General features: G+C 34.4%; 1 protein-coding gene across 1 annotated transcript in view; it reads left to right on the forward strand.

Annotated features, from left to right (window-relative positions):
* The window catches only part of CNTNAP4 (contactin associated protein family member 4), a 244074-nt gene that overhangs the window by 33146 nt on the left and 184729 nt on the right, over nucleotides 1-26199 (forward strand). Inside the window, exon 2 of the mRNA XM_074812982.1 lies at nucleotides 11976-12086. Within this exon, the coding sequence (XP_074669083.1) occupies nucleotides 11976-12086 (111 nt within the window). The remainder of the gene's footprint in view (nucleotides 1-11975; nucleotides 12087-26199) is intronic.

Consider the following 26199-nt stretch of genomic DNA (forward strand, 5'->3'; position numbering starts at 1 on the left):
GTAACATTTCTTCTGTAAGTACTTGTACATAAATACTTTTTTTAAATTTTACTTGCACCCATATATAATTTATATAGATAAATACCCAAGTTATATAGAGATACTGTCTCTATTTAAAATTTCCCATGCTTATAGCACTTACCATTTTTAGAGAATTAGTAACTCTGCAAAGGCATTCCTTTGGAATACTGTCTGTATGTATCTATATGTAACAGGCTTTTCTAGATGATCTTCCTACATTTTAATTTAGGTTTTCCTTGCATCTGTTCAATGAGGGCACGTTTCATCATTGTCTCATCCCATGTGGTGGGTTATGAGGGAGGTGAGTCTTCTGAATTCCCTGAGAGTCTGCATGCCGGAAGACCCAGAGCCGCAGGGCGGGCCGAGTCACCACAATGACTCGGAGGAACAATTGTGCTAGTGACTTTATTAACTGACCACTTTAGTGAGTGAATGGAGACAATTTGGCAGCAATCAATTGATAACCCTCGGGAGAATGAATAAAGGCACTTTGGCGATGAGACTCTTTTCCTAATATCTCATCAATGATCAACCAATCACATACAAAACTTATACACATGAATATATGTAAGAAAAGAGCGATGAGAAAGAGGAAAGAGAGGAATAGGGGATAGGAAAACGGGAATCAACACCCTTGGATCCCACTTTGTTGCAGAGTAACCAGCTTGGTCCGTAGGTGGTGCGTTGACAGAGACACATGTGGGGTGTTGTCTTTACATAGTCTTTCTTACACATGCACAATAGATTGTTCCAGAAGGTTCTCATTTTCTCTGGCTTGTACCTGCGCTGCTGGGCAAGTTCTGTCTCTGGGCAACCACAGGAGGGAGAGGGAGAGACAGGACCTGCCACCCCACCTCCACAGAGCTTGCTTTGCTTCTCCCCCACAGGGCATCCCACTCGAGTTGTTTGAGACATCTGCTTTGTGAACAGTTTCTTGTTTACAAACAGTTTGTGACAATCATGCATGCCAGTGAATCAGATATCAGATCTCAGTAGATACTAATTATTAAAAAAAAGAAGTATCACTGCTTGTGATCCATGCATATCCATGCATTCTAATAAGATCATAATATCAGTTTATTCATTATTGGCATTTACAGATTATAAAGTGATTAACAAAATTTGTCAGTGTCACTTCCAGGCAGTGACACGAGACTGGCCTCTGCCAGTGGTGACACCTTACCGGACCAAAGAAGGGTTGGATACACAGACACAATACAAGCAAAGACGGTCAAAAGGCTTTTATTAACCCGATGTCCCAGCGGGGGTTCCCCAACAATTACTCAAGTGAGGTAAACAGCAAGAGGGGAAGTCCAAGGCACTGCAGAGTGACAGTCCATGGCAAGGAGCAATGGGCATGAGCTTATGAAGCTTTTATGTAAGAATGCACATGCACAGTAAATGTCGGTGATGCGATGGCTAGTGGACAGCCTTGCAGGTGGACGTGTATGGGGAAACCCAGCCAAGGACAACAGAAGCAACAATATGCTACAATATGAAATAGAAATCTCTGCTGCCTTAACAAAGCATAAAGGGATTTACTCTAAAGAATCTGGGAAATAGCTGTAGTGACCTCCATTGCCTATCTCCTCGCCATTCTTCTGCATGTAACCATACAGTCAGTGGAAAGGAGTGATAGTGGTAGTTTTTGATGGCAGAAACATACTTTCATAAAGATTTGGATATGAGGTATAAAGACAAACTAGAGTAATAGTAAATGGGTTTGAGTCTAACACAGGACTTCAAGGAGGGCATTAGTATTCAGATCAATTGAACTTAAATCTTTCACTAATAATCTGAAGGAATAAATGACATATTAATCAGAAATCTGTGATAAATCCACTTCTAATATAATATATGCATAACTCAATCATGTGATGTATTGCTGTATAAGACTAATTTCATTCCATGTCATTAATGTAGAACATCTTAAATTGCATTAAAAACTGACTCAATGCCAATCTCAAAATACGTGGCTGTAAATAAGGTGATATCAATATATCGAGCTTTGGTTAGAAGGATACCTCAGAGACAGGCACTTCATCCAGTCCTATTTTGTCAATGACATATACTAAAGTAAAAGTGACATAATTACAGATCATATAACTAATAAAAAAACCGGTAGCTAGTCATTAGAGGATGATCTGAATTGTCTATTTACATATTCACAATACAAAACACCATGTTTCTTACTGAGATAAATGTAGATTAGGTAGTATGGGTGTACATCTGGGATCTACCAAATCAGGTTATGTCCATTAAATGGTAAAGTATCCCAAAAAATACTGACCTAAGAGTAGAAGTTGGGGTTCAGTTTGCTTTCAGCACACAACACGGACCTCTGCTACCAATTTCTGTGCGTTCAAGAAAGATACGCAAATGCTGATTGTTCAAAGTAAGCCTGCAGAGTGATACAGGAGCTGGAAAATAAGGCTCACAATATAAGCCTAAAGGAATTTGTCTTACTAAAGAATTGGAGAGGTGACTTAATCAGCATCTGTACAAACTTGCACTTGAAATAATATAACTGATAGTGAAGACGAGATTTTTCCTTCATATGGACACAAGATCCAAAGGCTTATGACTGAAGCTGAACTTAAGATACTATGTTTGAAATCTTATGTCTGAAAAACGATATTATTTCCTAGTAGTAATGATATTTAAATTTATAAAATTGTGAAGAAATAGGTGAATTTACAACATTGTAAAATACAATTATACTGTGTGTGTATGTATGAATTATTGGTTTTCTGTTCTGTTTCTGGGACAAGTTTTATAGTCAGTAAGTGGAGTCAATTTAGTATTGATCCTCTTAATCCTGAAATTAATAAGTGTATGTGCTTTCTTGTTTCCTGTTTTCCTACAGTGGCATAACAAGGTTTTTATCTGTACTGTCCTCAGCACTTTCAGACCTCGAGTTTAATTGCTTGTGCCAGATGCTTTCAAGCAGAGGAGAGCTAGCACTGTGCCTTTGGAGGTGATGGTCAGGGGCCAGAGTACTAAATGACTAGTTCCCCTTCTGTCTTTGACCAAAGCATCAACAGAACTCACTGCCGCCTTTTCCAGTGTTGCTTCACCTTGGAGCTTCCCTCTTGGTTTTATCTTTCATCCAAATTAATTGTTCCTAAATTATATTTCTGTGATACCTGCCAGAAGGGGTTTGATGTTACTGTTCCTTCCTCAGAAGCTCAGCTTTGGGAATGGAAAGCAAGTGCTTTGTAGTTGAAAAGATAACCAGAGCTGTTGAAGTCTCATTAAACAACTGCAAGTGATATTTTCAGAGATGATTCAAAATTTACCTTACTTTAGCCAAGATGCCATATCTAACAAAGATTTTCTCAAATCCAGTCTGATGCAGAATGACCCAGCTGCATTTGTCTCCTAATCAATAATTGTGTTTCTGGGGCTTGTGTACAAGAAGTTACTTGTGAACTCTTACACTCCTCTTGCAAGGAAGCATTCTGCTATGCCAATGTAGTGATAGTAATACAAAAGTAAATATTGATAAAAGTAGTAAAATCATGAGACTTTTACAGTTTACACATTCTTACCTATAATCATTTTCCCCTAAACACCATTCCCTCTGCTTCTGCCCCACACTATTTAACAGCAAATAGAGTTTTGTCCTGCAACCGTGTTATGTCTTAACATATAACCAGATCTACAGATAAGAAAGCAACGTTTCCAGTGAGTGGCTTGTTAATTTAGTTTTACTAAATGTATATTATATATAAATATAGAATTATATATCGTATCATGTTTGTTTCAGTAAAAAGTTGGCTGGCAATCAGTGGCAGAGCATAGCTGTAGGACCGGAGCAGAAAGAGAAATCGAGGGGATTCAGTGTTACAGCATTTTGTCTGTGGACAGAATCTTGCAGACTCAGACAAATGCTACCCAGTTGTAAAGATCTCCTTAGAGAGACTGCCTAAAGTGATTAGCATCCATGAAAAAACAGCTCATGAAGTTTTGGTTCTAAGGTGAATCTTAGAAATGTAATTTTTTTGATCCCAAAAAGAGTTTGTTAAAAAAAAAAAAAAAAAAACACCTTTTTTTTTAAAGAAAATTTCATGAGTTTGTCTTTTTATTTACATCATTGTTAGAGTGGGTACTCTAACTAACTACTTTCCTAAACTATGGAATAGAAGTGGTTCATGAAGTCAGATAAAAAGAAGAAGTGTAAATAAAGAAATAATAAATAAATAGAAACCTAAGGAAAGCATCATTTCCAGCTAGAAGAACCATGCTAGCTGTTGAAGGTTTATTGCAAGGTGTGAATCTTTGCATATGTCTGTCTTTGGAAACAGAATTTTATCTGTCTTCCAGCCCTGTATCATTAAATTCTGATCTATCTAACTACAGTCTTTATCTTCTTCCTTCTGGTCTGGCTTTTAAGTTCTCTATGTTCAGTCACAAAAAGACTTCCATGCCCTGGACAAAACCAAGATGATTGGTGATCACAGAAGAAATTTGGCTTCTTGTACTCACTTCCTGTTCTTGATCCCTCCTTGTCATGAAATAACTGCAATTGAGAAATGTGGATCGCTCCCTGAAAGGGAGGAAATGTAGCATTGCATATTTTTTGTTAAGGTAAACATCACATGCCTGATGTGAATAATATATTAGGAATAATTGACTGCTAAGTGTGAGAATTCTGTGCTGAATTTGTGTGAACCACAGTCTGCAAAGGCTAACAATTTTATCAGAATACTGGAAGATTTTGTTTCAAATTCAAGAAAAGAAACAGCCCTGCCATGAAGGTTATCTCCCTGGTAAATCACTCTTTACATACACAGAGAAACTGTTACAAAAGCCTAAAGATTTTTCTTTATTTTCATGGACAGTCGGCTCCCTCCATCTCCCTCCACCCCCTTCCAAGAAATAGCTCAAATCTGTAGATAAAAACTCACGCTTAAACAAAAAAAGAAAAAAAAATTCAGCCTGGGCCCATCACCAAGAAAATTTCAACTTGAAGGGTTAACATTTTTCAAAGTAGGAAGCAGATGAAAATGGCTAGAAAACCTCAGCAAAGCAAAGCACTGAGAGCTTCTATGGCTCCTATATGCAGTTCAAATAGAATATGTGGAAATGCCTAAAAATATTCACAGAATGTACTGAAGAGTGGTAAAGGAAGACAGTAGTGGCTAAGAACTGCTTCAGGGAGCTTAGAGGCAAGCATGAAACAGTACAGCTTTTCTAGTTAGTTGTTTTTAAACTCTTAGCTACAAATGGGCAGCAGTAGACCCAAGAGGAAGTGCTCAGGCTCTCTGAACAAAAATAGTTTATCCCTGGTCAGAAAACAAATGCAAGGGGAAGCATATAGCAGCAACAGGCCAGTTTCATATTGAGTGACATTGCATATTGTGTAGCTAGAAGGCCTGAAATGAGCCTGATCTAATTGTCTGTAAATCTATCAACTTGACTTCTCCTCATTATTCTTATCCTCATTGATGAAGAGTTTACCATAATCAGGATCAGCATAATGGTCAATACCTCTCAGCAAAAGAAGGAGAGGGGGAACATCTCTTGTTATCTATTGCACATGAATCTCATTAAATTCAGTGAATCCTTTGAAACTAATTAGATGCCTCCTCATGGACCAAAGACTAAATTACCACAATTAACATATTTAAAGGTTCTATTAAGTAAAGTGAGATATGTGCTTACTCCTAGGGAAAATTAAATATCTTCTGTTGAAAACAGTAGATGGTCTCAAGGATATTTGGTCTTCACAGTAATAGGAAAAGGAATGCTTTGTAATCCACATGACTAAATTATAAATTTAATAAATACCTATGGCAGGGTAGATTTTGTTGCACCTTTTGGGGGGGGGTTTAGCAAGTGCTAGTCCTGTTGATACAATATGACATGTCTCTTATTTTTAAGAGCCTCACTCCTTTTCATGAAGTTTTTGATGACAGATACTCATTTATTCAAATCTGAATGTATTAATGGTAGCAAAGTTGATCTTTCCTAAGCATTGCAGCTTCACCTGCATGGGAAAGATGAACATTACTAAACTTCTTAGAGGCTCCCAGAGTTGTTATTTCTTCTTTTCTGTTCCACTGCATTTCCAGTTGTCCCTAGCTAGTCTGCTTGTCTGATGATTAGGTGTTTAGTTTTCCCTGATTAAGGAAAGATTGCTAAACTTTCTTTGAGTTGTTTTTGTTGTCGTTGTTTTGTTTTGTTTTCATGTGGCTTACTGGAAGAGATTTTTTTGTTAACATTAAAATATTTATTACTCTGCTCATTAGGCAAACAATATTTTCTTTGAGACTTTGATAAAGCTGAAGAATGTAATAGTTTTTTGGGGAAGACAATCATTGTAATATTTTTTCCTTCTTTGTTACCTATGTCCTTCTTTACGATAAGTTCAGTAGTTTATAAAGAAAGTGGTAGTTCTTGTTTGTTGAGAAAGTTTTGAGTAAACTAGATTTTAAGGAAAAAACTGTAAACAATATAGCTGCAATTAATGTCATTAAAAAGTTAAATAAGTGAAATTTTAACATTTTATGTATGCTCTTGTGTTGGGATGTTTTAGTTTGAATTGAGATAGGTCTTGAATAAAGTGAATGTCTCAGTGTAATACATGTACTTTTTAGATAATTATGAACAGAATCTTTATTGCACGTCAGCTTGTAGTAAGTAAGAACTGGACTCTGACATTTGCTTATTCAGAGTAAATTTGCACTCAAATTGGAATGTGTGAAAATCTGTGTCTATGTTATAGACCAAGCTGAAAATTTAGATGACAAACAGCAGCCTGACTGTTACATACAAACTAAAATCAGTGCCATATATTCTTGATGTTGCAAAAGAAAAAAGAAGACTTGTGCCTGTAAGTGACGTGCTTTTTTCACTACGTGGAAATGAAAATATATAATAATGCATTCTGAAGAAATGTAGCTCAGGTTGTCCCAGTATTCTACTATTTTTAGTACTGTTTTTATTTTTATTTTAACAAGCTACTGCTTTGCTAGAAGACACAAAATTTATCTGGTCAACCATAGTATTATAAACATAACTGTGATAACTGCTTTACTACATGATACCCTATTTGATCTCCATCTGTTGTAGATCATATGGCATGATCTATGTAAGTTATGGTACCACTGAATTAATAACTTCTTGGTTTACTCTGAATTTGCATAATGAGATAGTATTTGAAGCTGGAATAGAAATGATAGACATACTTTGTACATGCAACACTCACAGGTTTATTCCTATAAAATGCCTCAGTTGCTTTATAAATTTGATTAAATCTGCACTGGAATTATGGTATATGGAAAGGCATGCCTTACATAACTTGAATAACTTTTTTCATTTGGTGATAAAACAGGTAATACATTTTTTAATATATATCCTTCCCCCATTTGCATATTCTTGCTTGTTTTCTTTTTTACTAGTTACACTTCAGCTTTTCGTCTCTCGTTCTCAGAGTAATGCCTTTCTGTCTTGCTGAATACTACCCATTTCAGACATTGTTTTTTAAATACTGTTATAACTCATGTCAATGTACTGCATTAGTCAACCCTAGCACTTTACAATTATTTCTCACTCTTATTGTATACTTGCTGTATAATGAGTCTCTAGGCTGAACTTGATTTTATTCATCAAGAGGTCTCTACATAAGCATTAAACAATTAAATAGATATTTTTTCCTTCACAAAGTCTGATTTGAGACCAGATTTTTGTGCATCTTACAGAAACCTATGGTTTGTTTACATTTTTGGTAGTCTTAGCTATTGTTTAAAAAAGAAAAAAAGTGTATCGCAAAAATCTAATAAAAGCTCTATGATGCATAGATTTTAACTAAAATTCTTTGTTTTAAAACTCATACGAGAATAGACCACTTAAGTACTCAATTTAGCCTGGAGGACCTATGTGAAATATCTCTAGAAAACCCTAGATCACCTTCAGCAGTGCGTTCTGTTCTGTTCTACAGAGGAAGAGTGTCCAAGAGAAATGAAGAGCTGACCAGTAGCATGTAGGAAAACACTGACTTCAAACAGTGTTTCACTCTGTCTTCCATTATAGGTGAAACCATATAGAATTGTCATGCTGTACAGAATATGTTTTCTTTTGCTTTTATTAAATTTGAGAAACAGCTTGATACTGACCATCTGGTTCCTCAATTTCTACAAAGTGTGTTGGATTTAATTCTGGAATTCTCACTAAATTTTGAGTTATATTGCACACTGTAAGCTGCAACAAGATCATGTTTTAAGCAACATGTGCTAAGCAATAAAAAGTTGAATTTATTTTAGCTGTTGTAAAATAAATGTATAAATATTCAGAGTATATCTATTTTTGATACATTGCTCATTTCTCTTTAATCATTGTGTAAAGGCAATGGATTTTGGATAACTAACATCTTGTTTATGTACTTTTCTATTACAAATTGAGATCGATATAATTACAGGATAAGCACTATATAAGTGCTTAATGAGTTCTTCTGGGAATATCTCAAAACAATATATGAGTTTCACAGAAATATGTGTTTTACACCATCTAGGCAGAATACTGCAGTGCCATTGATTCCTTTCTAACTTGGACATTAGGAGGAAAAAAGGTGAGAAGTGTAGTCAGCAGAAGCAAATAATACAAAGGCAGCTGTCTCATCCATCCAGTGGAAATGCTGGGTGTTATTTTCCTTCTGAATTAAAAAGTTTTGAAGACCTGGACAGACCCAGCAGTGTTGTAAAAATAGTGTATCAGCTGTTGTTGATCTGCTAGTGCACCTTATTCTTGGTGATTCATTTCATAAATGTTCTTCACCAGAAAATATGAGGCATATGAAAGTGATGAAATGTTCTACTGCATCCAGGTCTGGAGTCCTCAGCCCAGGAAAGATATGGACCTGTTGAGGTGGGGCCAGAGGGCCACAACAATGATCAGAGGGATGGAACATCTCTCCTGTAAGGAAAGGCTGAGGGAGTTGGGGTTGTTCAGACTGGAGAAAGAAGGCTCCAGGGAGACCTTATTGCAGCTTTTCAGTACTTAAAGGGAGATTATGAAAGATGGGGACAAACTTTTTAGTAGGGCCTGTAGCAATAGGACAAGAGGTAATGGTTTTACACTTAAAAGAGGGTAGATTTAGATTAGATTAAGGAAGAAATTTTTTACGATGAGTATGGTGAAACAATGGAACATGGCCAAAGAGGTGGTAGATGCCCCATCCCTGGAAACATTCAAGGTCAGGCTGGAAGGGGCCCTGAGCAACCTGATCTAGTTAAAGATGTTCCTGCTCATTGCAGGGGGGTTGGACTAGATGACCTTTAATGGTCCTTTCCAACCCAAACTATTCTGTGATTCTATGATTCTAGATCAGGTATATAGATTTGAGGGAAAGTGCCTTTCTGTTGTCTCTTAATTTTCATCTTGGTATCTAGGTTTACAACATAGTCTTTGACAGTAGAAGAAGGACCAGTGACACTTGAAGTGCTCCTTTGCATCAGCAGTGGAACTAGCTCTCTGTATGAAACAGCAGTGTCATACACTTCTCTTTCTGGTGTAGTTTATGACTAATAAATTCTTTTTATTTTCTGAGCTGTAAAGAAACCTTTTACTAATTAGATCCTTTTGTAAGACTTACCAGTGCAATGCATTTGCTCATAAGATGAAATCTTGTTTCCCTTAATTTTTTTTTTCTTCTTCTGTGCTTACCATTTGGACAGTTTGTCCCAAGCAGTACAGCCTCTTTTACCGTTATAAATCTCATCTGTGGATAATGAAGTGTAAAATGAAGTTGGAGTTACACTATAAAGAGTAGTTACAAAATTTTGCAGTTTGCATTATAGAAATCTAGAGCAGGAAATAAGCTTAGGAAAGTAAATAATAATTTTATTTGTTCCTTTCAAATGAGTGAGAATTTAGTAGAAGTATGGTATATATGAGCTTATCAAGAGCAATTAATAAATCCTCTTGTTTGTAGTGACTGGATATTATTTATGGGATTTGAGAGAATGTCTAATTGTAGCAGTCATGGTCAGTACCAGACCTTCTCTTTAGGATGAGTTTTGCTTAACCAAATGAACCAACTTTAAAAATAAAATTTTTGAAGGTGATCAAAAAATCCCCTTGAGACAATGTCCCAATCCAGTGTTGGGGGAGGTTTCGATATGATCCCAAGAGTGAGATTAAGACACAAATGAGGTCAAATGCCATACACCCAAAATAGGTTTTTATTATTAAAAAAGTGAAGAGAGGTAGCGATAGGACAGAATGGAAGGAAAAGACAAAAATAAAGCAAGGATGTGGGATAGGGCTGCAAGAATAGTCACCACCATGGATCCAGCGGCATCCCGTTGGTCCTCAGTCTTCAATTCTTTGGTGGTGGGTGCACACGGATCTGGCTTCGATGGTAGATGCACACCGAGCAAAATTTTCTGCTGCCTTTTTAAGTTCATCGTATCCGCTGATTAGCATATCTGCCCACCTTTGGGGTTTTTTTTCTCTGTTCCCACAGGTTTTGTTGCATCTGGCTTCAGGGCAGGAACATTTGCCTCTTGTCAGTTCACTGGCAATGCAGGCATGGGGTCTGGCCTACACAATAGAGCCACAAATGGCTACAGGATGGGGCCAACTCAGCACACCTCTGCCCCTTGGAGGCTTGTCTAAAGAGTCCGACAGTGCAACTGCAAAGAAGTGGGGGTTGCATCCTTCAATACACTCCCGCTTCTCTGGGAGACACTTCCCAGACCAATTCACAGGCCGCAGCAGCTTCTCTTGGAGGTTTGCACAGACACAAGCAAGCTTTGAGACAGGCATATGGCATTTCAGTCTCTCACAGGCATTCATATAAAAGTTTTGCTGCTAATTAGAAATATCCATACTTATTCAGCAGAAACAATTATCACTGTCAGGAAAAGATTTTGTATTAATTAATATGATTTTGTTAGTGAAAATCTTGCAGACAAAGAGAAGGGTTAGAAGAATAAGGACTCACCTGTGACTTGTCACTTATCAGTTTCATCCAGAGAATGTGTTTGTCCTAAAAATGACCGTTTCATAAACACTAATAGTTTACATAATTTCCTCTCATTTTCTAAACAACAGATGCCAGAACTGTGTAACTAGGGAAAGACTTGCTTATACTTCTAGTGTTTTAAAGGCAGTATTCTTTCAGATAAAACTAGAACAGATATTGATTCTCAATTTATATTTTTCAAATTTAAACGGAGAATGAACACATGCCCTGTATAGTAATTAAGCTGGAGAGGCATTTAACATCCAAAGTATTGATTAGCATTTCCTTGCTTATGCACCATTGATTGTGAACTGTGGTGAAATCTCCTTTTTCTGAAACAATCAGGTTTCATTCTGTGTGATGTTAGGACTTGCATACTAATAACTGCGGTATTGATTTTGTACTGTGTCTTTATCAAACACGCATACTGTTGGCAAAGGAAAATATTTTCAATTTTGTCATTCTTACAGTGCTTAAAATAGCTGAGATTATTTTTTATTTCATTTGGTTTGGATTTCGTTTGGGTTTTTTTTAAAGAAATAGCTGTATTTAATGTAATTACACATTAAATGTGATTGCAGAGACTTATGCTGGCATCAGGTCTAAAGAAAATAACGAGCATGTGCTGAGTTTGTAGTTTCATGCTACAACCAGGACTAGAAGGCATTAGTTGCTACATGTAAATGATAGTGAGTTGTGAACCATTTATCAGTATGATCTCAGAATGTGAGTTAGAAGTGGGCAAGTACAGCCAGTTGAAGAACATAAATTATACCCTGGTAGTCTCATGAAATATTGGGTAAAAAAAAAAAAAAAAGTGCTGCCTCAGCACTGATACTTATAATATAGAAAGAGGAAATATTTAGAGATGTGCTGCTCTCAGATACAGGGTTGATTCAGATATTTTTCTAGTGTTTTCTTTGGTTCCAGTTCCAGTAAGTGGTGTTCGTTATATTAACCTGAACGTGGTATTTTTCACTGGCAGATAATTGTGATGGTCAGTTGGTGTCTGCTTTGCCTCAGTCATCATTCAGCAGTTCATCAGAGCTATCTAGCAGTCACAGCCCTGGATTTGCAAGGCTTAATCGAAGAGAAGGTGAGTGCATTCTATTGGTTGATTTATGTTCTTTTTTTTACAAGTTTTTTTTAAGCATTTTTGTACCTGTGCACAATGTTGAAACGATACATCGTGAGCATATTCTGGGTTATTGGGGCTGGAGAGTGTTATGGTTGTTGTTTTGAGGAGAATGGGAAGATAAAACAGTATCAGAGAATTCACATTGCCATTTACACTGTTTTTCATGGTAAAATATGTTCAGACCCTTGTGAAGATTTTACTAATTTTAGTGTAAAGGATTCATCCTGACTGAAACTAAGATCTTCATGTGATTTTCCAGCATAAAATGTAGACAGCTTTGGACATATATTTGTGCCTACTCCTAAAACAAAATCTAAATTAATTTTGTTTCTTAACAAGGCAATAATACCATAAATGATCTCTTTTCTCTTAGAGGACAAATAGAAGAAGTGCAGACATATGAATGCCATTATATGTCATTCTCTAAGGAAATAAGGGTAAATGCAGATTCCATTTGTAGACAGAACAAAATATTCAAGAAATATTGCTGAGAAACTATTTTCTCTTTTGCTGGAAATTTAAAATCTCAATTACTGTGATTCTATTTCTTCACTGAGCCGAGTATTTTATTATACTTATTCACTTCACTGTGGCAAACTACATAACTGACATATGGTCCACATTTTTACTGAAGTGAAGGAAAATTGCCTATTAGGTTATTTATGTTATACATCTGCATAAATCTTCTGAAAGCTCTGTATAATTTCTAATTTAAATAGTAATTAAACATACATTTTCAGTCTTTTTGGTCAATTGTGGGATACTTTTTTTTTTTGTTAAATGCAATTAAACTTTGATAGTATTGTTATTTTTGTCTTTTCTGACATGTGGTGAAAAGGTTTAAACACTTGGGTATACGTCAGATCTGGAGGTTACCCATTTTAGCTGAAGTTTAGTGGTAACTCAAATCTTACATTTTGTGTCAAGGATACTGTAGGAATGAGAAATTATGAATTTCTTTTAATTACTGTAAACATGTTTTCTGTTCCTGATGACAATAGTCATCTTGTACTTTGTGTGAAGGATATCTATTCTGAAGCTTTTTCACAGTTTGTTAGATTGTTTAAAATGCCAAAAAAATATTAAACTGTCAAGATATATCACATTAGACTTTGTGCTGCGTCTGTGGCCTATTTGTAAAAAGTAATTATGTTCAAAAGTTGTGTTAAAACATACATGCAAGTACACTGAACATTAAAAAGATAAAAATTAACTTTGAAATACTGAGAACTCTCAGTCATCAGCCTCATTAGGCAAGTATCCAGGAGCTCAGTCATTCCTGTCAATAATATACTAAAGGCAATTTTTCTTCTTTTTTTCCCCATCATACCAACAAGATTCTTGGTCTTAACATCACAGTGTTAACACTAAGGAGGAATAAATATCTTTAGCAAAGATTTTATTAAAATATGGAATATGGTGTTACTGGTAAACAAAATACCACTTGTTGACATATCTAAAAATAATAGTCTGTTTTAAAATTATGGCTTTAAAACCAGCTAAAGTCTGGGTGAAATTAAATCAGTCTAGATATCCAAAAGCATTTGTTACTGTTTCACATAATCTTTGGTCTTTGTAAGCCAACCGTGATCCACAGTGTAATCTAAGTTCAAGGAAGTTAGAAAGCTCAAATTCCTACCCATTGGTAAACTGACAACATGACCATGTAGTGACTGGAGCTGCTATACGAGCTTATGGAAGAAGGAGCTTCTGTGAACACTGACTTCTGTTTAATTATACCTACAGAGAAGCAAGAAAGAAACTGATTCAAAGGTGCAGTCCTGGTAGACCTCACTGAAATATTGTGTCTTAGGTCACAATCTAATTTTAATAATTCAACATTAATACAATGAGAACCATGCTGGTTGTTTAGAGACATTCAAATACATCCAGTTCCCCTCATATTTCCCCTCATATATTTAATTATTATATTTTATATTGATGTTTATCATTGATAAGTATGTAAATTAAATCTTAAGAATACTTTTCACTGTCAAAAGCATCTTCATTCTTGCATCTCCCTGACATACTGGAACATTTGCTATGTACTGATAGATAGAAACTATAGTGAAGAAGGAATTTCCCAATCTATTTCATTATCTTAGTGTACAAATTTGAACAAAGTTGTCATGTTAAAGAAAATAATATGTTGTGGAAGGACTTCCCTAAATTTGAAGTAATATGCACTCTTAGAATCTTAAATAACACATGAGTTCTCATCACACAGTATATTGGTCTTCCAAAAAATGTACATTCAAAAGCTTTTTCCATTTGGTTCTTTTCTTGTGCTGTGAAGTTGTTTGTACCATGCTGGCATGCATTTTTTAGATATGTCATTTCCTTCACATTGCCCTGTAGTGTGTGCACACATTAGAAATGCTCATAGCTTTACATCTGGTATCTTTCCATTTCATGGAGATACAAAGCAACAGGTTGCCTAATTAGAAGATTGCTAGCTCTCTGCCTTCTCATTCTGTCTACCTCAGGTTAACAGTACTTAAGAGGGCACAGATTTGAATGTCTTACTCATTTGTCATGTTACAATATTTTGTTGACTGTTTGGTCAGGTACCTTTTGGGTCATTCAGACATAATTCTGTAGAATTGTGTAGACGAGGTGAGATAAAAAATTTCTTCAGTCTTCAATAATCTTAAATTAATTTGTCTTTTTTTTTTTTTTTTTTTTTTTCCCAGTGAGAGTAGAAACTCATTGCTATGGAACAAGGAATACTTTTTCTGTACTGAATCTGTACTTAACTCTTTTCTGTGAATTTTCATGGGAAAAACAGATTATACTGTAGGTGTATATACATGAAAGTTTTCTTTGGATGAAAGAAAGCAAGTCATTATACATACATAGTTACAAACAAGTGGGTTTAGTCACACAAGAAATGATTGTTAAACTATATAGACTGGAAAAAAGATCTGTTATTAGGAGGATATGACTTGGATTTCTGGGTTGTCAGTGATCTCATGGAAACAATGAGCACATTACAGTTTCAAAATAAATTGTCTGATAATTGTAAATGGGTTTGCCTTTAATATAGGTGATACTCTACTTTGAATAAAACCAAATCATTTATTCACCCAAAGTTAGTGTTTGGGAGTTATTGTGACTTTCTAACATTCAATTTAGACAAGCAGATTATGGCCCTAGTCCAATAATAAACTTGGCTCTTAAAATGCCAAAATTAAGTAAATCGAATGGAATTTAGACAGGAAAAAGTACAGTGTTTTTACACAGATTACTTAGAAGTCAAAATGTTGTCATTCATCCGTAAAGAAATAAATCAAATATGCATATAAGCGTACACTGTTTCAGTTGGCAATGAAGAGGTAGAAATCGACAGGAAATTTATCAGGAATGTGGAAAGTTGCACTGAAGGGGAGAATAGGTCTTTAACCATTTAGCTTTGTGTTTACTAAGTGTAGAAAGTTGGTAGGAAAAGTTAAAGACATTGAGGAGAGAACACTATAGTTTAAAAAATATAGTATGATGTTTAAATGAAGACATAATAAAAATGGTGACAGCAGAGACATTGGTAAAACAGATCACACTGTTATGTTTCAGGTCTCTAAATGAGAAAGATAATGTGGTTAAACTACACGATGACAAAAAAGTTTTTCAGTCCATTAGCAGCTAAGGAAAGTGATAACATCTAGGAATAACTTGTTAAATGTTCTCCAAACTTTTAATTATTATTAGTGCACTGGTTTCCCTAAGCTTTGCAAATATTTAATACTCAAGCACAGCCAATGAATACACCTGCTAACTGCTAAAGTAGTTACTCTGACATCAGCTCTCTTTGCAATAATGGAATAGTAGATAGAAGAGTCAGGTAACAAGAATTAAGTAAAAAAAGCAAACACTAATAACAGTGAAATGTTTTTAATGGAAAAAGAGATCTTAGAACCCTGGTTTAATTATTTGAGGTTAGTAAACATAAATGCAGGGATTTAATATATGTGGAATTTGACTTTTGGCCTAATATTGTATGACTTTCTAATTTTAAATAAGAGCACAATATCAATGCAGTCCAAATTAAATGGATCAATATCTAGCTGGTTGATCTCAAAAAGTGTTTATCATTATTGTATAAACGTGTTTCCACAGAAGCTCAGAGGAGAATCTAAGGCCAACTCTGTTCAATACTTTTGTTGATTATATACAAGTAAACACAGATTTTCTCTGATGAAATGCTATGATGAAGGTTGGTAAAATAGTAAACAATCATGGGAAAGCAATTATGCAGATATATAGTAATCAGTTTACCTATTGAAATAAGCACTTTAACGAGGTGAGTTATAAATTGTTTAGAAGAAAGAACAGACGTGATACTTACCAAATAGGAACTGTGTCCTACAAAATTGTGACTCTGAAATTGATCTGGGAGTTGAGCTGATTTAGCAATTCACCATTAGCATGTTCTCTAGCTAAAAGATGTAATGAAGCTTTTGTATATACAGAAGAAAGGAGTTCTTACTATCCATATAGCTATATGCTTTACCACTGAACTGTGTTGTAAAATTCTGGATCCTGAAAGGCTTGTTAAAAAAGTACGCTGTTCTTCGTTGCCCGTTCCACCACTATGAATAGGTGATACAAAAAAAAATGTTTAGGGGCCGTGTTTTTTATGTATCATTTCACATGAGGCTATAAGAAACAAAAAGAAAAAAAACCCACCACCACAAAAAAACAAGAGAAGAAACAAAGTATATCGTGATTAAGCTGTAAGATCTGCAAAAGTCTTGAAAAAGCCAGGTGGGGACAGAAGCATAGAAGCATTTAAGGATTTGTATGTCTTAAAAGTAGGCATGTGGTCCAAAGGAGAGAAGGGAGAGTCTTTTTTTTTTTTTTTTTTCATAAAATAGAGAAATAACACATGCTTCTTTATCTAGAGTAATGACCTAGCCTAAAGAAGATAAAAAATGGCCAGCATGCAGAGCATGTCTACTAGAGCACTAGTGTCAGGACCCATAAGTAACAATATCTAACCTGGGCCATCAAGGAAGTGCCTCTGTCTACTGTTTGCCAATAATTTTCATGATGAGTAGTCAGCTGAAGTTTGACATTACAGACAGTTTGCTCCATCTGCAAATACAGGCTTCTTGACGTATTATCACCCAACCATGATCTGTGGAAGATCCCTTTTCCAGACAGGGGGAAGGTTATGTCATTGTTGAGGTCAGGGTCTTCTGGTTTTGTCTGCACTGGGATCAGTATTTCATGCTGGTTTTATATACACAAAGTCCTCTCATTCACCATTTCAGTCTGGCTGGAAAAGGTTTATTAATGGGGCTGTGAACCATTATACCCAAAATTGAGGCCTTCTTTTGAATTAATGAACTTTTGCAACTTTATAGGTAAAGAATTCAGAAGACAGTTGCTCTACAAGAGTACACATACCCATGGAAGAACCTTGATATTTGGGCAGCTAATTGAGCTGGACAGGGATTTGGCCATGATTGCCTCACCCCATATTCACACACAATTACTTGATTAGAATACGACAGAAGAAAATTGAATATGGAAGTTGTTAAATTGCCCAAAAATCTGGCTTTCAGCTTTCTCTTTCCCTGAAGTAGGAAGACACCCATGCATTTTGATTATGATGTCAGTCTACATTGCCAGATTTTCAGAAGCAGCCTGGAAACTTGAATGCATTAACAGCTACCAGGTCTGCTTTTTTTCTGGTGTGTACATGGAGGTTCTTTGTCTTTTTCATTAATCGTTGCTGTACCATTTCACCGAATATCAAATAAACCTTAGTGCACCTTTTTTAGTACAAAGAGCATTTAAAGAGGAGTTCATTCAATATGGTACTGTAAAATCCTGTCTTTTTGGTTTTGGGGGAGTATAAAATACTACAGTTTAATCACTTTTTGTGAATTTACACTAAGTAGATCAAAATGGATAAATGACTTCTACCTATCTGTAGCTAAAGAAAACATCAAGTAAGAGTTAAAGGAAAAAACCATATCTCACACAATAAGAAGAAAGGTAAATTTTCACCAATTTCCCTTTTTTTTAAAAAGAAACACTTTAGCCTGCATAATCTAATGTTAACAATTAAAGTGAGAAAGCGGATAAATTAAAAAATGTAATAGCAGCTAGGTTTGTTAGTCACCAAAAGATAACTAGAAAGAACTTACTCCCTCCATTTCATTAATATGCAAATAAAATTCATTAAGGCTGATATTTTGCTTTGGTACAAGCAAATAGGAAAATGAAGCTAGAGTGAAAAAGATATAATCTGATGGTAATCATTGTGTTTTTATAGATTAACAGCAAACGTAAGTAGATCCAGCTAACATGGCTTAGATTTTTATGACTTACCTGATTTTAATAGGTGTGTCAGGAAAAAGGCAAAAGTGACAATCTAAAACTTTTATTTTTAAACTAAACAAAATTAAGCAGTGGCTACACTGACTTATGCATAAAAAACCCAGATTATACGTACTGCTGTATTGTCAGTGAAATACCTGTATTGTTCAGTTTCTGAGAAAGAAGTCATAGATTATTTTTTCTTTAACTACTGCAGTAATTAGAACTTTCATTGAGAACATTGCCATCACTCTTTCAGCATATTAATTACAGAATTGTTTTTAATACCATTGTACAGCTTCACTTTTTCTACAGAAAATGTTTTTAACACCTGTTTGAAACATCTTAAAGAAAATGTATGGGCACATATGAAAGTTGTGTATGGAATTGTAAGTGCATTGCAAGTTTTAAGAAGTTCAAATCAAATCAAATTTACACCAGCTTCTGTGAAGGTAGGATTTGAAACAGTAATATTTCATTAATGTCTGAAGTTAAATTTATGCTGGTTTTATTTTGCTTTGTTTTGGCTTTGTGTGTGTGTGTGTTGTGTGATTCTGATATTGCAGAAGTGTGTACGGGAGAAAGAAAGGAAGAAAGAATAAAGGAAGAAAGAAAGAAAATAAATTACTCCTAAGTAGAGCAAGTAAATAGGATTAAAGATTTATAAATATTTTAAATATTTACAGAGCATTGTGCTTTCATGAACATTTATGAGGAGTTAGGAATATTCATACAGTTATTTCCAGAAACTGAATTCCAACTTTGTCATCAAAATTAATTCAAGCATAACAAAGCATAACAAAAGACAACCAGAGCTATTTAATGTGTGAGAACATCTGTGGAATAGCAAATTCAAATTATGGTGAAATACACAGAAGAAGCAAGGAAATGGTGATAAGGATATTTTATTGTTGAAATTGTTTGGGACTGTTTTTCTACCTGAAATATAGCTATGGAAATAGAAGAAAGTGAGAACAATTTTTACAAAAAGTTGTGTAGAACTACAGTATTCAAATACTCTTAGAAGCAATCTTCTATGGGCTGAGAGCAAGATCAGATAAAAATTTACTTCAGAAGTCACATTTGCTACACCTCATGTGTGCTATCACCTTTGTTAAACTCAGTATAATAAAAAATAGAAGTCTTGATCTATCCATATTGATATTTTATGTCTAGATCATTTTACATAATCTATTTTTGAAATTGTAGATAAAGATTGAATTTTATCCAAAATTTGAATCAATGTGATACCTTTTAGAGAGTCATAATAGAATCTGACTCCCAAGACTTCTTTGCAGTAATAAATAATTCCAGGTCATACCTCCTTTAATATTTTGAGGGATGGAAAAAAAGATCATAAATGCTGATGCATCTGATTTTCCTCAAATTTTTCCTTGCATGTTTGAGGCAGGAGGAGGAGTTGGATTTTTTTCTGATGTCAAATCAAAAGCACTCAAAAGCATTCACCTATTCCTAGATGGGTCAAGATCAGAGATTTTGGACAATTGCCTAAATTTAAAAAGGGTAGGAAATTTTCCATATGATATATTCTTGATTAATTTCCATTGTACTGAAAAACAAATTTGAGTGTCTTAAATTCCAATTTTTAAAGAATTCTTAATTTTTTCAATTCTATGGGAAAGTCATATAAAAATGTAAAACATTCTTCCTGCCACACCCCTACAAAAAGTTCAGAGACTTTAATTTGACAAAGGGTCTGTTTCTTGCCATCTACTTTAAAATGTGTTTTCTTACACCATTAGTGCTAAATTTGCTGGCATATGAGATGTGCTTTTCCTTATTATGATCCTGCTCATACTGCCATTGCACTGGGATAGTACTGCCATACCAGCTTCTCAGATTGAGAGCTTGGAATTCCTAGGCTGAATTAATCTCAAAGCCCTACAAAATTGTGACATTCTCATGAATATCTCAGTCACTATTTCCCTCAGTGTCAGATAGACAAGTAATTCATCTAAATACTGTCATAACCTTTATAATATTATACGTTACATTTATTACATTACGTTCTAAACTACATCTTTAGACATCTCAAATATGCAGAAAATCCTATACTAAACCACTTCAGAAAATAGTACATAAGAGCTGAAAGTAAATTAAACACTCATGAAACATATGTCTCTAGGAAGTAACAAGTTAAATTGATTGGTATCTAAAGTAGGACTAACTGGTGGAAAGTAACTTTGACTCTGTCTCATCTTTTTGCGATACAAGTGAATAGAAATAAAGTATCCATTAATCAGATTTTATTTCTAAAATTTTAAATCAAATCCAATATTAAACATAGATATAATATTAAATAATAGCTTAAATACACAGATATATTAGATAATGGCATTGTGTATGAAAAATGCATATTTATATTTTCATTGACTTTTTAAATTTTCTGTCACAGTCTGGTGCTGCTCAGTAGACTAAATAACTGAAGAGACTTTTTGAAGTAAGATTGACAGGGAATTCCTATTACTTAGCAGTTCTGAATAAATTTCTTTGGTCTCCAGGGAAGCTGAAGAACAGCAGTCTCTGTTTAACAGTCATATATCCTTTTGTTTTTCTTCCAAAACAGAAATAATTTATATTCTAAATGAATAATTCTCAGTTACAAGCTGTTGTATGTAAAGAGTTAGGGAGATTAGTGTTAGATCATGAAAATTAGTATAAAATAAAACCATTATGTTATATTTGCTACTATATTTCCTTCAGATTTCCAGTGAAAAATGAAATCTATACATGGTTCCTCAATCAGTTTTGCTGTTGTCCAGGAGCTTGACTGATAACCAGACAGGTTGTAATAAATTATTTGGATGTAGTGAATGGAAAGGGGGTATAAAAATTTTTCAGCTGTACAGAGCAGCATAGACGAGCACTTGACTATGTTGTAATTAATTCCATTCATTGCTTCTCGTATAAATATCACACAAAACTGCTATGCTATGGTTCAGCTTTGACCAGCTAAGCTTGCAAAGATAACTGTGTGGACCTGACTTTATGATTTTCTTCATGCACAGCGGGGTTGTTCCCATAACTCCTCCCAATTACTGAAATTATCAGAAAGAGGTCAAGTAGTTCCATCAGCAGGATTATTGATGTACAGACAGAAGTGATAATATAGTTTAAGGGTTTTTTTAAGCCAGTTAAATTAGCATGATGGCAGATAGTGAGGTAGACTTAAGTAGAATTGATTTGGATGAAATCAGTAGAACTTTTTATTAGTATTTTTCTTTAACTCTTTTATAGAACTAGCCTTTTTAGAGACTTGTCTGCCTGCTACTTCATTTTTCCCTGTTATTATTTAACAAAAATAAGAATTCTGTTATAAGTTTAGTAATGCAATGTTCATTATCATGCATTTTAATATATGAATGTCATTTAGGAGTCAGTAGATTGTAATACATTTTTAAATTAATATTCATGTCATTTGCAGGTTCAGAAGTATTTCCATTAGTTATTTTCTACAGTTAAATAATTTATAAGCATGTGTATAATCCACAAAGCCTTCACCTGTATGTTCTCTTTATTTTTTCTCACCTTTTAAACAGAGGATAAAAAAGAATCTAAAATTTCCATAAATATCATGGCACGTTAGCTGCTTTATAGGATTTTGTAGTTTTTACAGTCCTTAAATTTTAAATATTAGGGACCTACATTGCAGTGTCATGCATAGTCTAGAATTTAAATAATTTATTTAATAGGCCTAATGTTGTCGTGATCTCTTCCTAGTGTCACATTGGTACTTGGTACCAGTTAGTACCAAATATAAACTTGGCCTTTGCTTCCTATCTTGTAAATTATGGCTTATGATCCATGTTAAATGAAAGTTAAATTTTATCAGTAAATTAAGCTGTTCAGTCTTCAGTAGCTCAGGGTAAAAAAAATTACCTTTATAATATATGAATTTGTCTATGCTACTGGCACTACTGCTTTTTTATTCCTTTTAAGAATAATTCTCAATACAGTTTTTTGTTGTTTTGGGGTGCGTTTTTTTTTGGTGGGTTTTTTTCTTTGTTCTTTTGGGGGGGGAGAGGGGTAGAAAGACCTCCCTTTCCTAACAATAAAAAAAAGTTCCTCAGTTTGAGCAGTCATTTATTGTACATATTAGTCTGTTTTTCATACTGCTTTTGACAGGTGAAATACAGTTGTGCATTAAGCTTATCATGACTGTGTCCAGAAAGCAGATAAACCATGTGCTATTTACATTTATGCACAGGTCTCAGTTCAGCAGTTTTTGTAAGGCGTGGTTTGGGTTTCTTTTAGTGTCTAACAAACATGAGCATTGCAGGAATGAAGTGATAGCCACTGCAAAAGTCAACACTGCAAATACTCTGAGGTCAGAAACTGAGTGTTTTTAGTAAATTTATCATACCTTCTGGCTGATGTAGTCTCTAATCCATCAGTTGAGAATCAGCTTGAATAGAAGTGGTGCTGATATCAGAGATACCTGTGCATCACTACACACTAAGGTTGCTGTGTGTCTGAAGCATGAGTGGTTTGCAGAATGTTTCACTCATAGATTATCCCATGTACCATTTGCACGTCAAAATAAAGAGATGATTGCTAAATAGTCTGACCTGCAAAGGAACAGGAAAAAAACCCAACTTTTTGGAATTCATAGTAATTCTACATCATTATAAACAAATTTCACAAAACCATTGCCAAAAAGGATAATTTGAAATAAATTGTTTTGGGACAGAAGATAAGCGTAGAGAAATGTAACCCTAAATAATCCTGTTTGAGGAAGCAGGTGCACATAAAAATCCAAAATCAGAATCTAAATTCTTACCTACGTTAACAGATCCATGTCAGGAGAGTTTATCCATTGCATTCAAACCTAATTAGTCATTCTCAGAATAACATAACCTCAAAATTCAATAGGAATCTTGAAGACTTTAAGATTTGAAATCCAAAACAGAATTTTGAGGCCATTACCCAAGAATTTTGTGAAAAATCATCTAAATCTCCAGGAAAGATGAGAAATATGTAGTTAAGGCCATTTGCATCCTTCCCAGACAAGTGCTTTTACTGCATGGTTTAGTCTTCGAAAAAGGACTCTGAAGACTGAAAAAAAATGTTTTACTTAATAGCGGCTAAGAGTGCTCGGTATTATAATAAAAGAAATATCTTTATCCACTTAACCAACATTTATTTTTTGTTGATAAATTGAAATGGTCTCTTAAAGTTTCTCAAATGTAACAAAATATATGCAGTACTGAACACCCTTCAAGTGTGAGCAGTGTGCTACAAGTATAGCTAACACAATTTTGAAGCGCAGATGGAATTTTAAGTAGATAATTAGTGTCATTGATCAGGCATTGATTTAAAAATACCCACAACTGTGGGTTGCCAACTGCAAATAGAGAGGTACAAGAGTGGGAATTTTAACAGAGGCACAATCCAGAACCCTTTGATGTGAATAGAAGTTTAAGCATCTTTTCTGATGATAGTTGTTTAATTTCAGTAATACTGTGAAATGCCATGGAAAATTCTGGATTTTTAAAAGGAATGTTAAAGTGTAATAATTTAATAAAAATATATGAACAAGTATATGACATAGACTTCATCCAAATCTTTTCAGTGTTATCGTTTGTGTTGTTTTGTGAGTGATAAATAAAAGTTGTGCTCATTATTTATATTTATAAATCAGCCAGAGTCTGCCTTTGATATTAAATCCTTGAACTATAGAAAGATGGATGTCTTTCTGATGGGAAATCTAAAGAGTCTATTGATTCTAAAGTGTAAATTGTCAAAAACAGACTGGCAGGAGCTCACTGATAAATCAGTATTCAGGCAGCTCTTGATATTTCAACTTCTAACATTGTAAATGGGATTAAGCTGCCTCATGCCAAAATGTACCTGATTTCTAAATATACAATGAAGGGATGAAGTGGGATCTCCACTTTTGCTGTTGTTCAGAGGGATAAACAGATTTACATCTGGCAAGCACAACCCTTTGTTTGACGTTTTTGTATGTCTGTACTTCTGAAATAGGATGTTAGGTGTTTAAGATAATTTATAAAATCATTGAGTTTTTAGTTAAGCACAAACCAAAAAAGGGACAAAAAGTGAACTGTAGTCAAGTACAGATTCATTCTAAATTCAGGTGCTTAAAAATTGTAAAAGTAGCTTAAATCATACCAAAATCAGCACTGATTAAGGATGAGAAATAACTGGAAAATATATCACTATTTATTGGAAATAATTGTGGTTTTTTCTCATTTCGTTCCAGCTCTTTTTCCATGAAAGATTTTTCATAAGATATTCAGTGGACTGTTTGCATATCTTGCAATGTATCTTTACAATGTTTTATATCCAAAAGCTTCAAGACATCTTATAAACATATTTTGATTAATGAGCCATGAGAGTTTAAACAGACATTTTAGCTTCATTAATCATAATAATTCTGGGCAATGTATGCAGTGTTCGTTTTAGTCCTTTGTTAAAATACTGTTTTATGTGTCTAGGTCTTCAGTATCTTCTTACATATTTGTTATGTTGTTAAATGCAGAATATTATTTTGATTTCTTGCTAATAAATGTGGGATACGTTACATTGTTAAAAAGAGTATTGCATTCTAAAAGTGACCACTAGTTGGCAAAAGACACACCTCTTCCTCCTTAGAAACTAGTTACTCCTGAATGAAACTGATACTGGAAAACCATCTTTCATTTCCTTAAAAATCAGTGGCTTTACAGCTTTTCGAAGAACAGCTATTATAGGTAAACTAGTTCAAATTACTAAAGTGTAAGTAGACTTAGGTTTACAAGGTCTAACACATCCATAACCAGGTATATTTCCATTTTGCTAAGATGCAAATATTCAATAGAAAGATGAGTAAAAGTACTTTGAACATTAACTATGTGTACCTCATACATAATCTAAAATATAATGAACCAGAACAGATTTTGGTTTTGCTATTGATTTTTAATAATGAATCGAACTTCTTGTATTTTAAAGTAATAATTCAATAGCTTTGTTTTCTGTGATATTCTGCTTTCTGCACGTACCCTCTAGCTGTATTTAGGTATAAGGTATTTTTCATAAATTGAAAATTATTTGTTTGACTAGCCCAGACTATTTTTCAAAGAAATATTTTTTGCCCCCTCTAATAGTCATAGCAGTAATAGTTTTAAAATACATTTTGTAGGGAAATCACAGTCTCTAATAAGTAGTTTCTGTATATACTCACAGGACTAACTGCTTATTCACTGCAGAAGGCCATCTGTCTACATTTAGTAAAAAGTCAACCTTGAAATTGGTAAGCTTAGAATAGTCATGAAAGAGCAGCTCAGGCAAAAATGAAACGACCCATTAAAATCATAGATTTCACAACTCATTACATTGTTGGCTGTGTTTCCTCAAGGGATTGTTTTGCCTTTTGGAGAACTGAGAAGGCTTGATTATTTATCTAGCCTGCAGAAATACGGAAAAGCTTTCATAATTTAATTTTTTTATGAGATGGAAGTGCTAGAGATTTGAGTATAAAAAAAAATACTTTAATCTTATTATTTTCTGATATAAAAATGAAAACAAGAACAAAATCCCCACATCACCCTCTATTTGGACCTGCAACAAAGAATCTCTATTTTTGCTGCTATATGAGTATTTGTCACATAAAATGAATTATGTGATCGTAATTGGTGCCTTTAAGTTTTCTAGTGTGTGTATGTGGGAACACAGAGTAGTATAATCAGACTGTTAATGAGAAGAGATGCTTAAGGGACCATACCCA

This window comes from Strix aluco, chromosome Z (assembly GCF_031877795.1).
Source record: "Strix aluco isolate bStrAlu1 chromosome Z, bStrAlu1.hap1, whole genome shotgun sequence".
Classification (NCBI taxonomy): domain Eukaryota; kingdom Metazoa; phylum Chordata; class Aves; order Strigiformes; family Strigidae; genus Strix; species Strix aluco.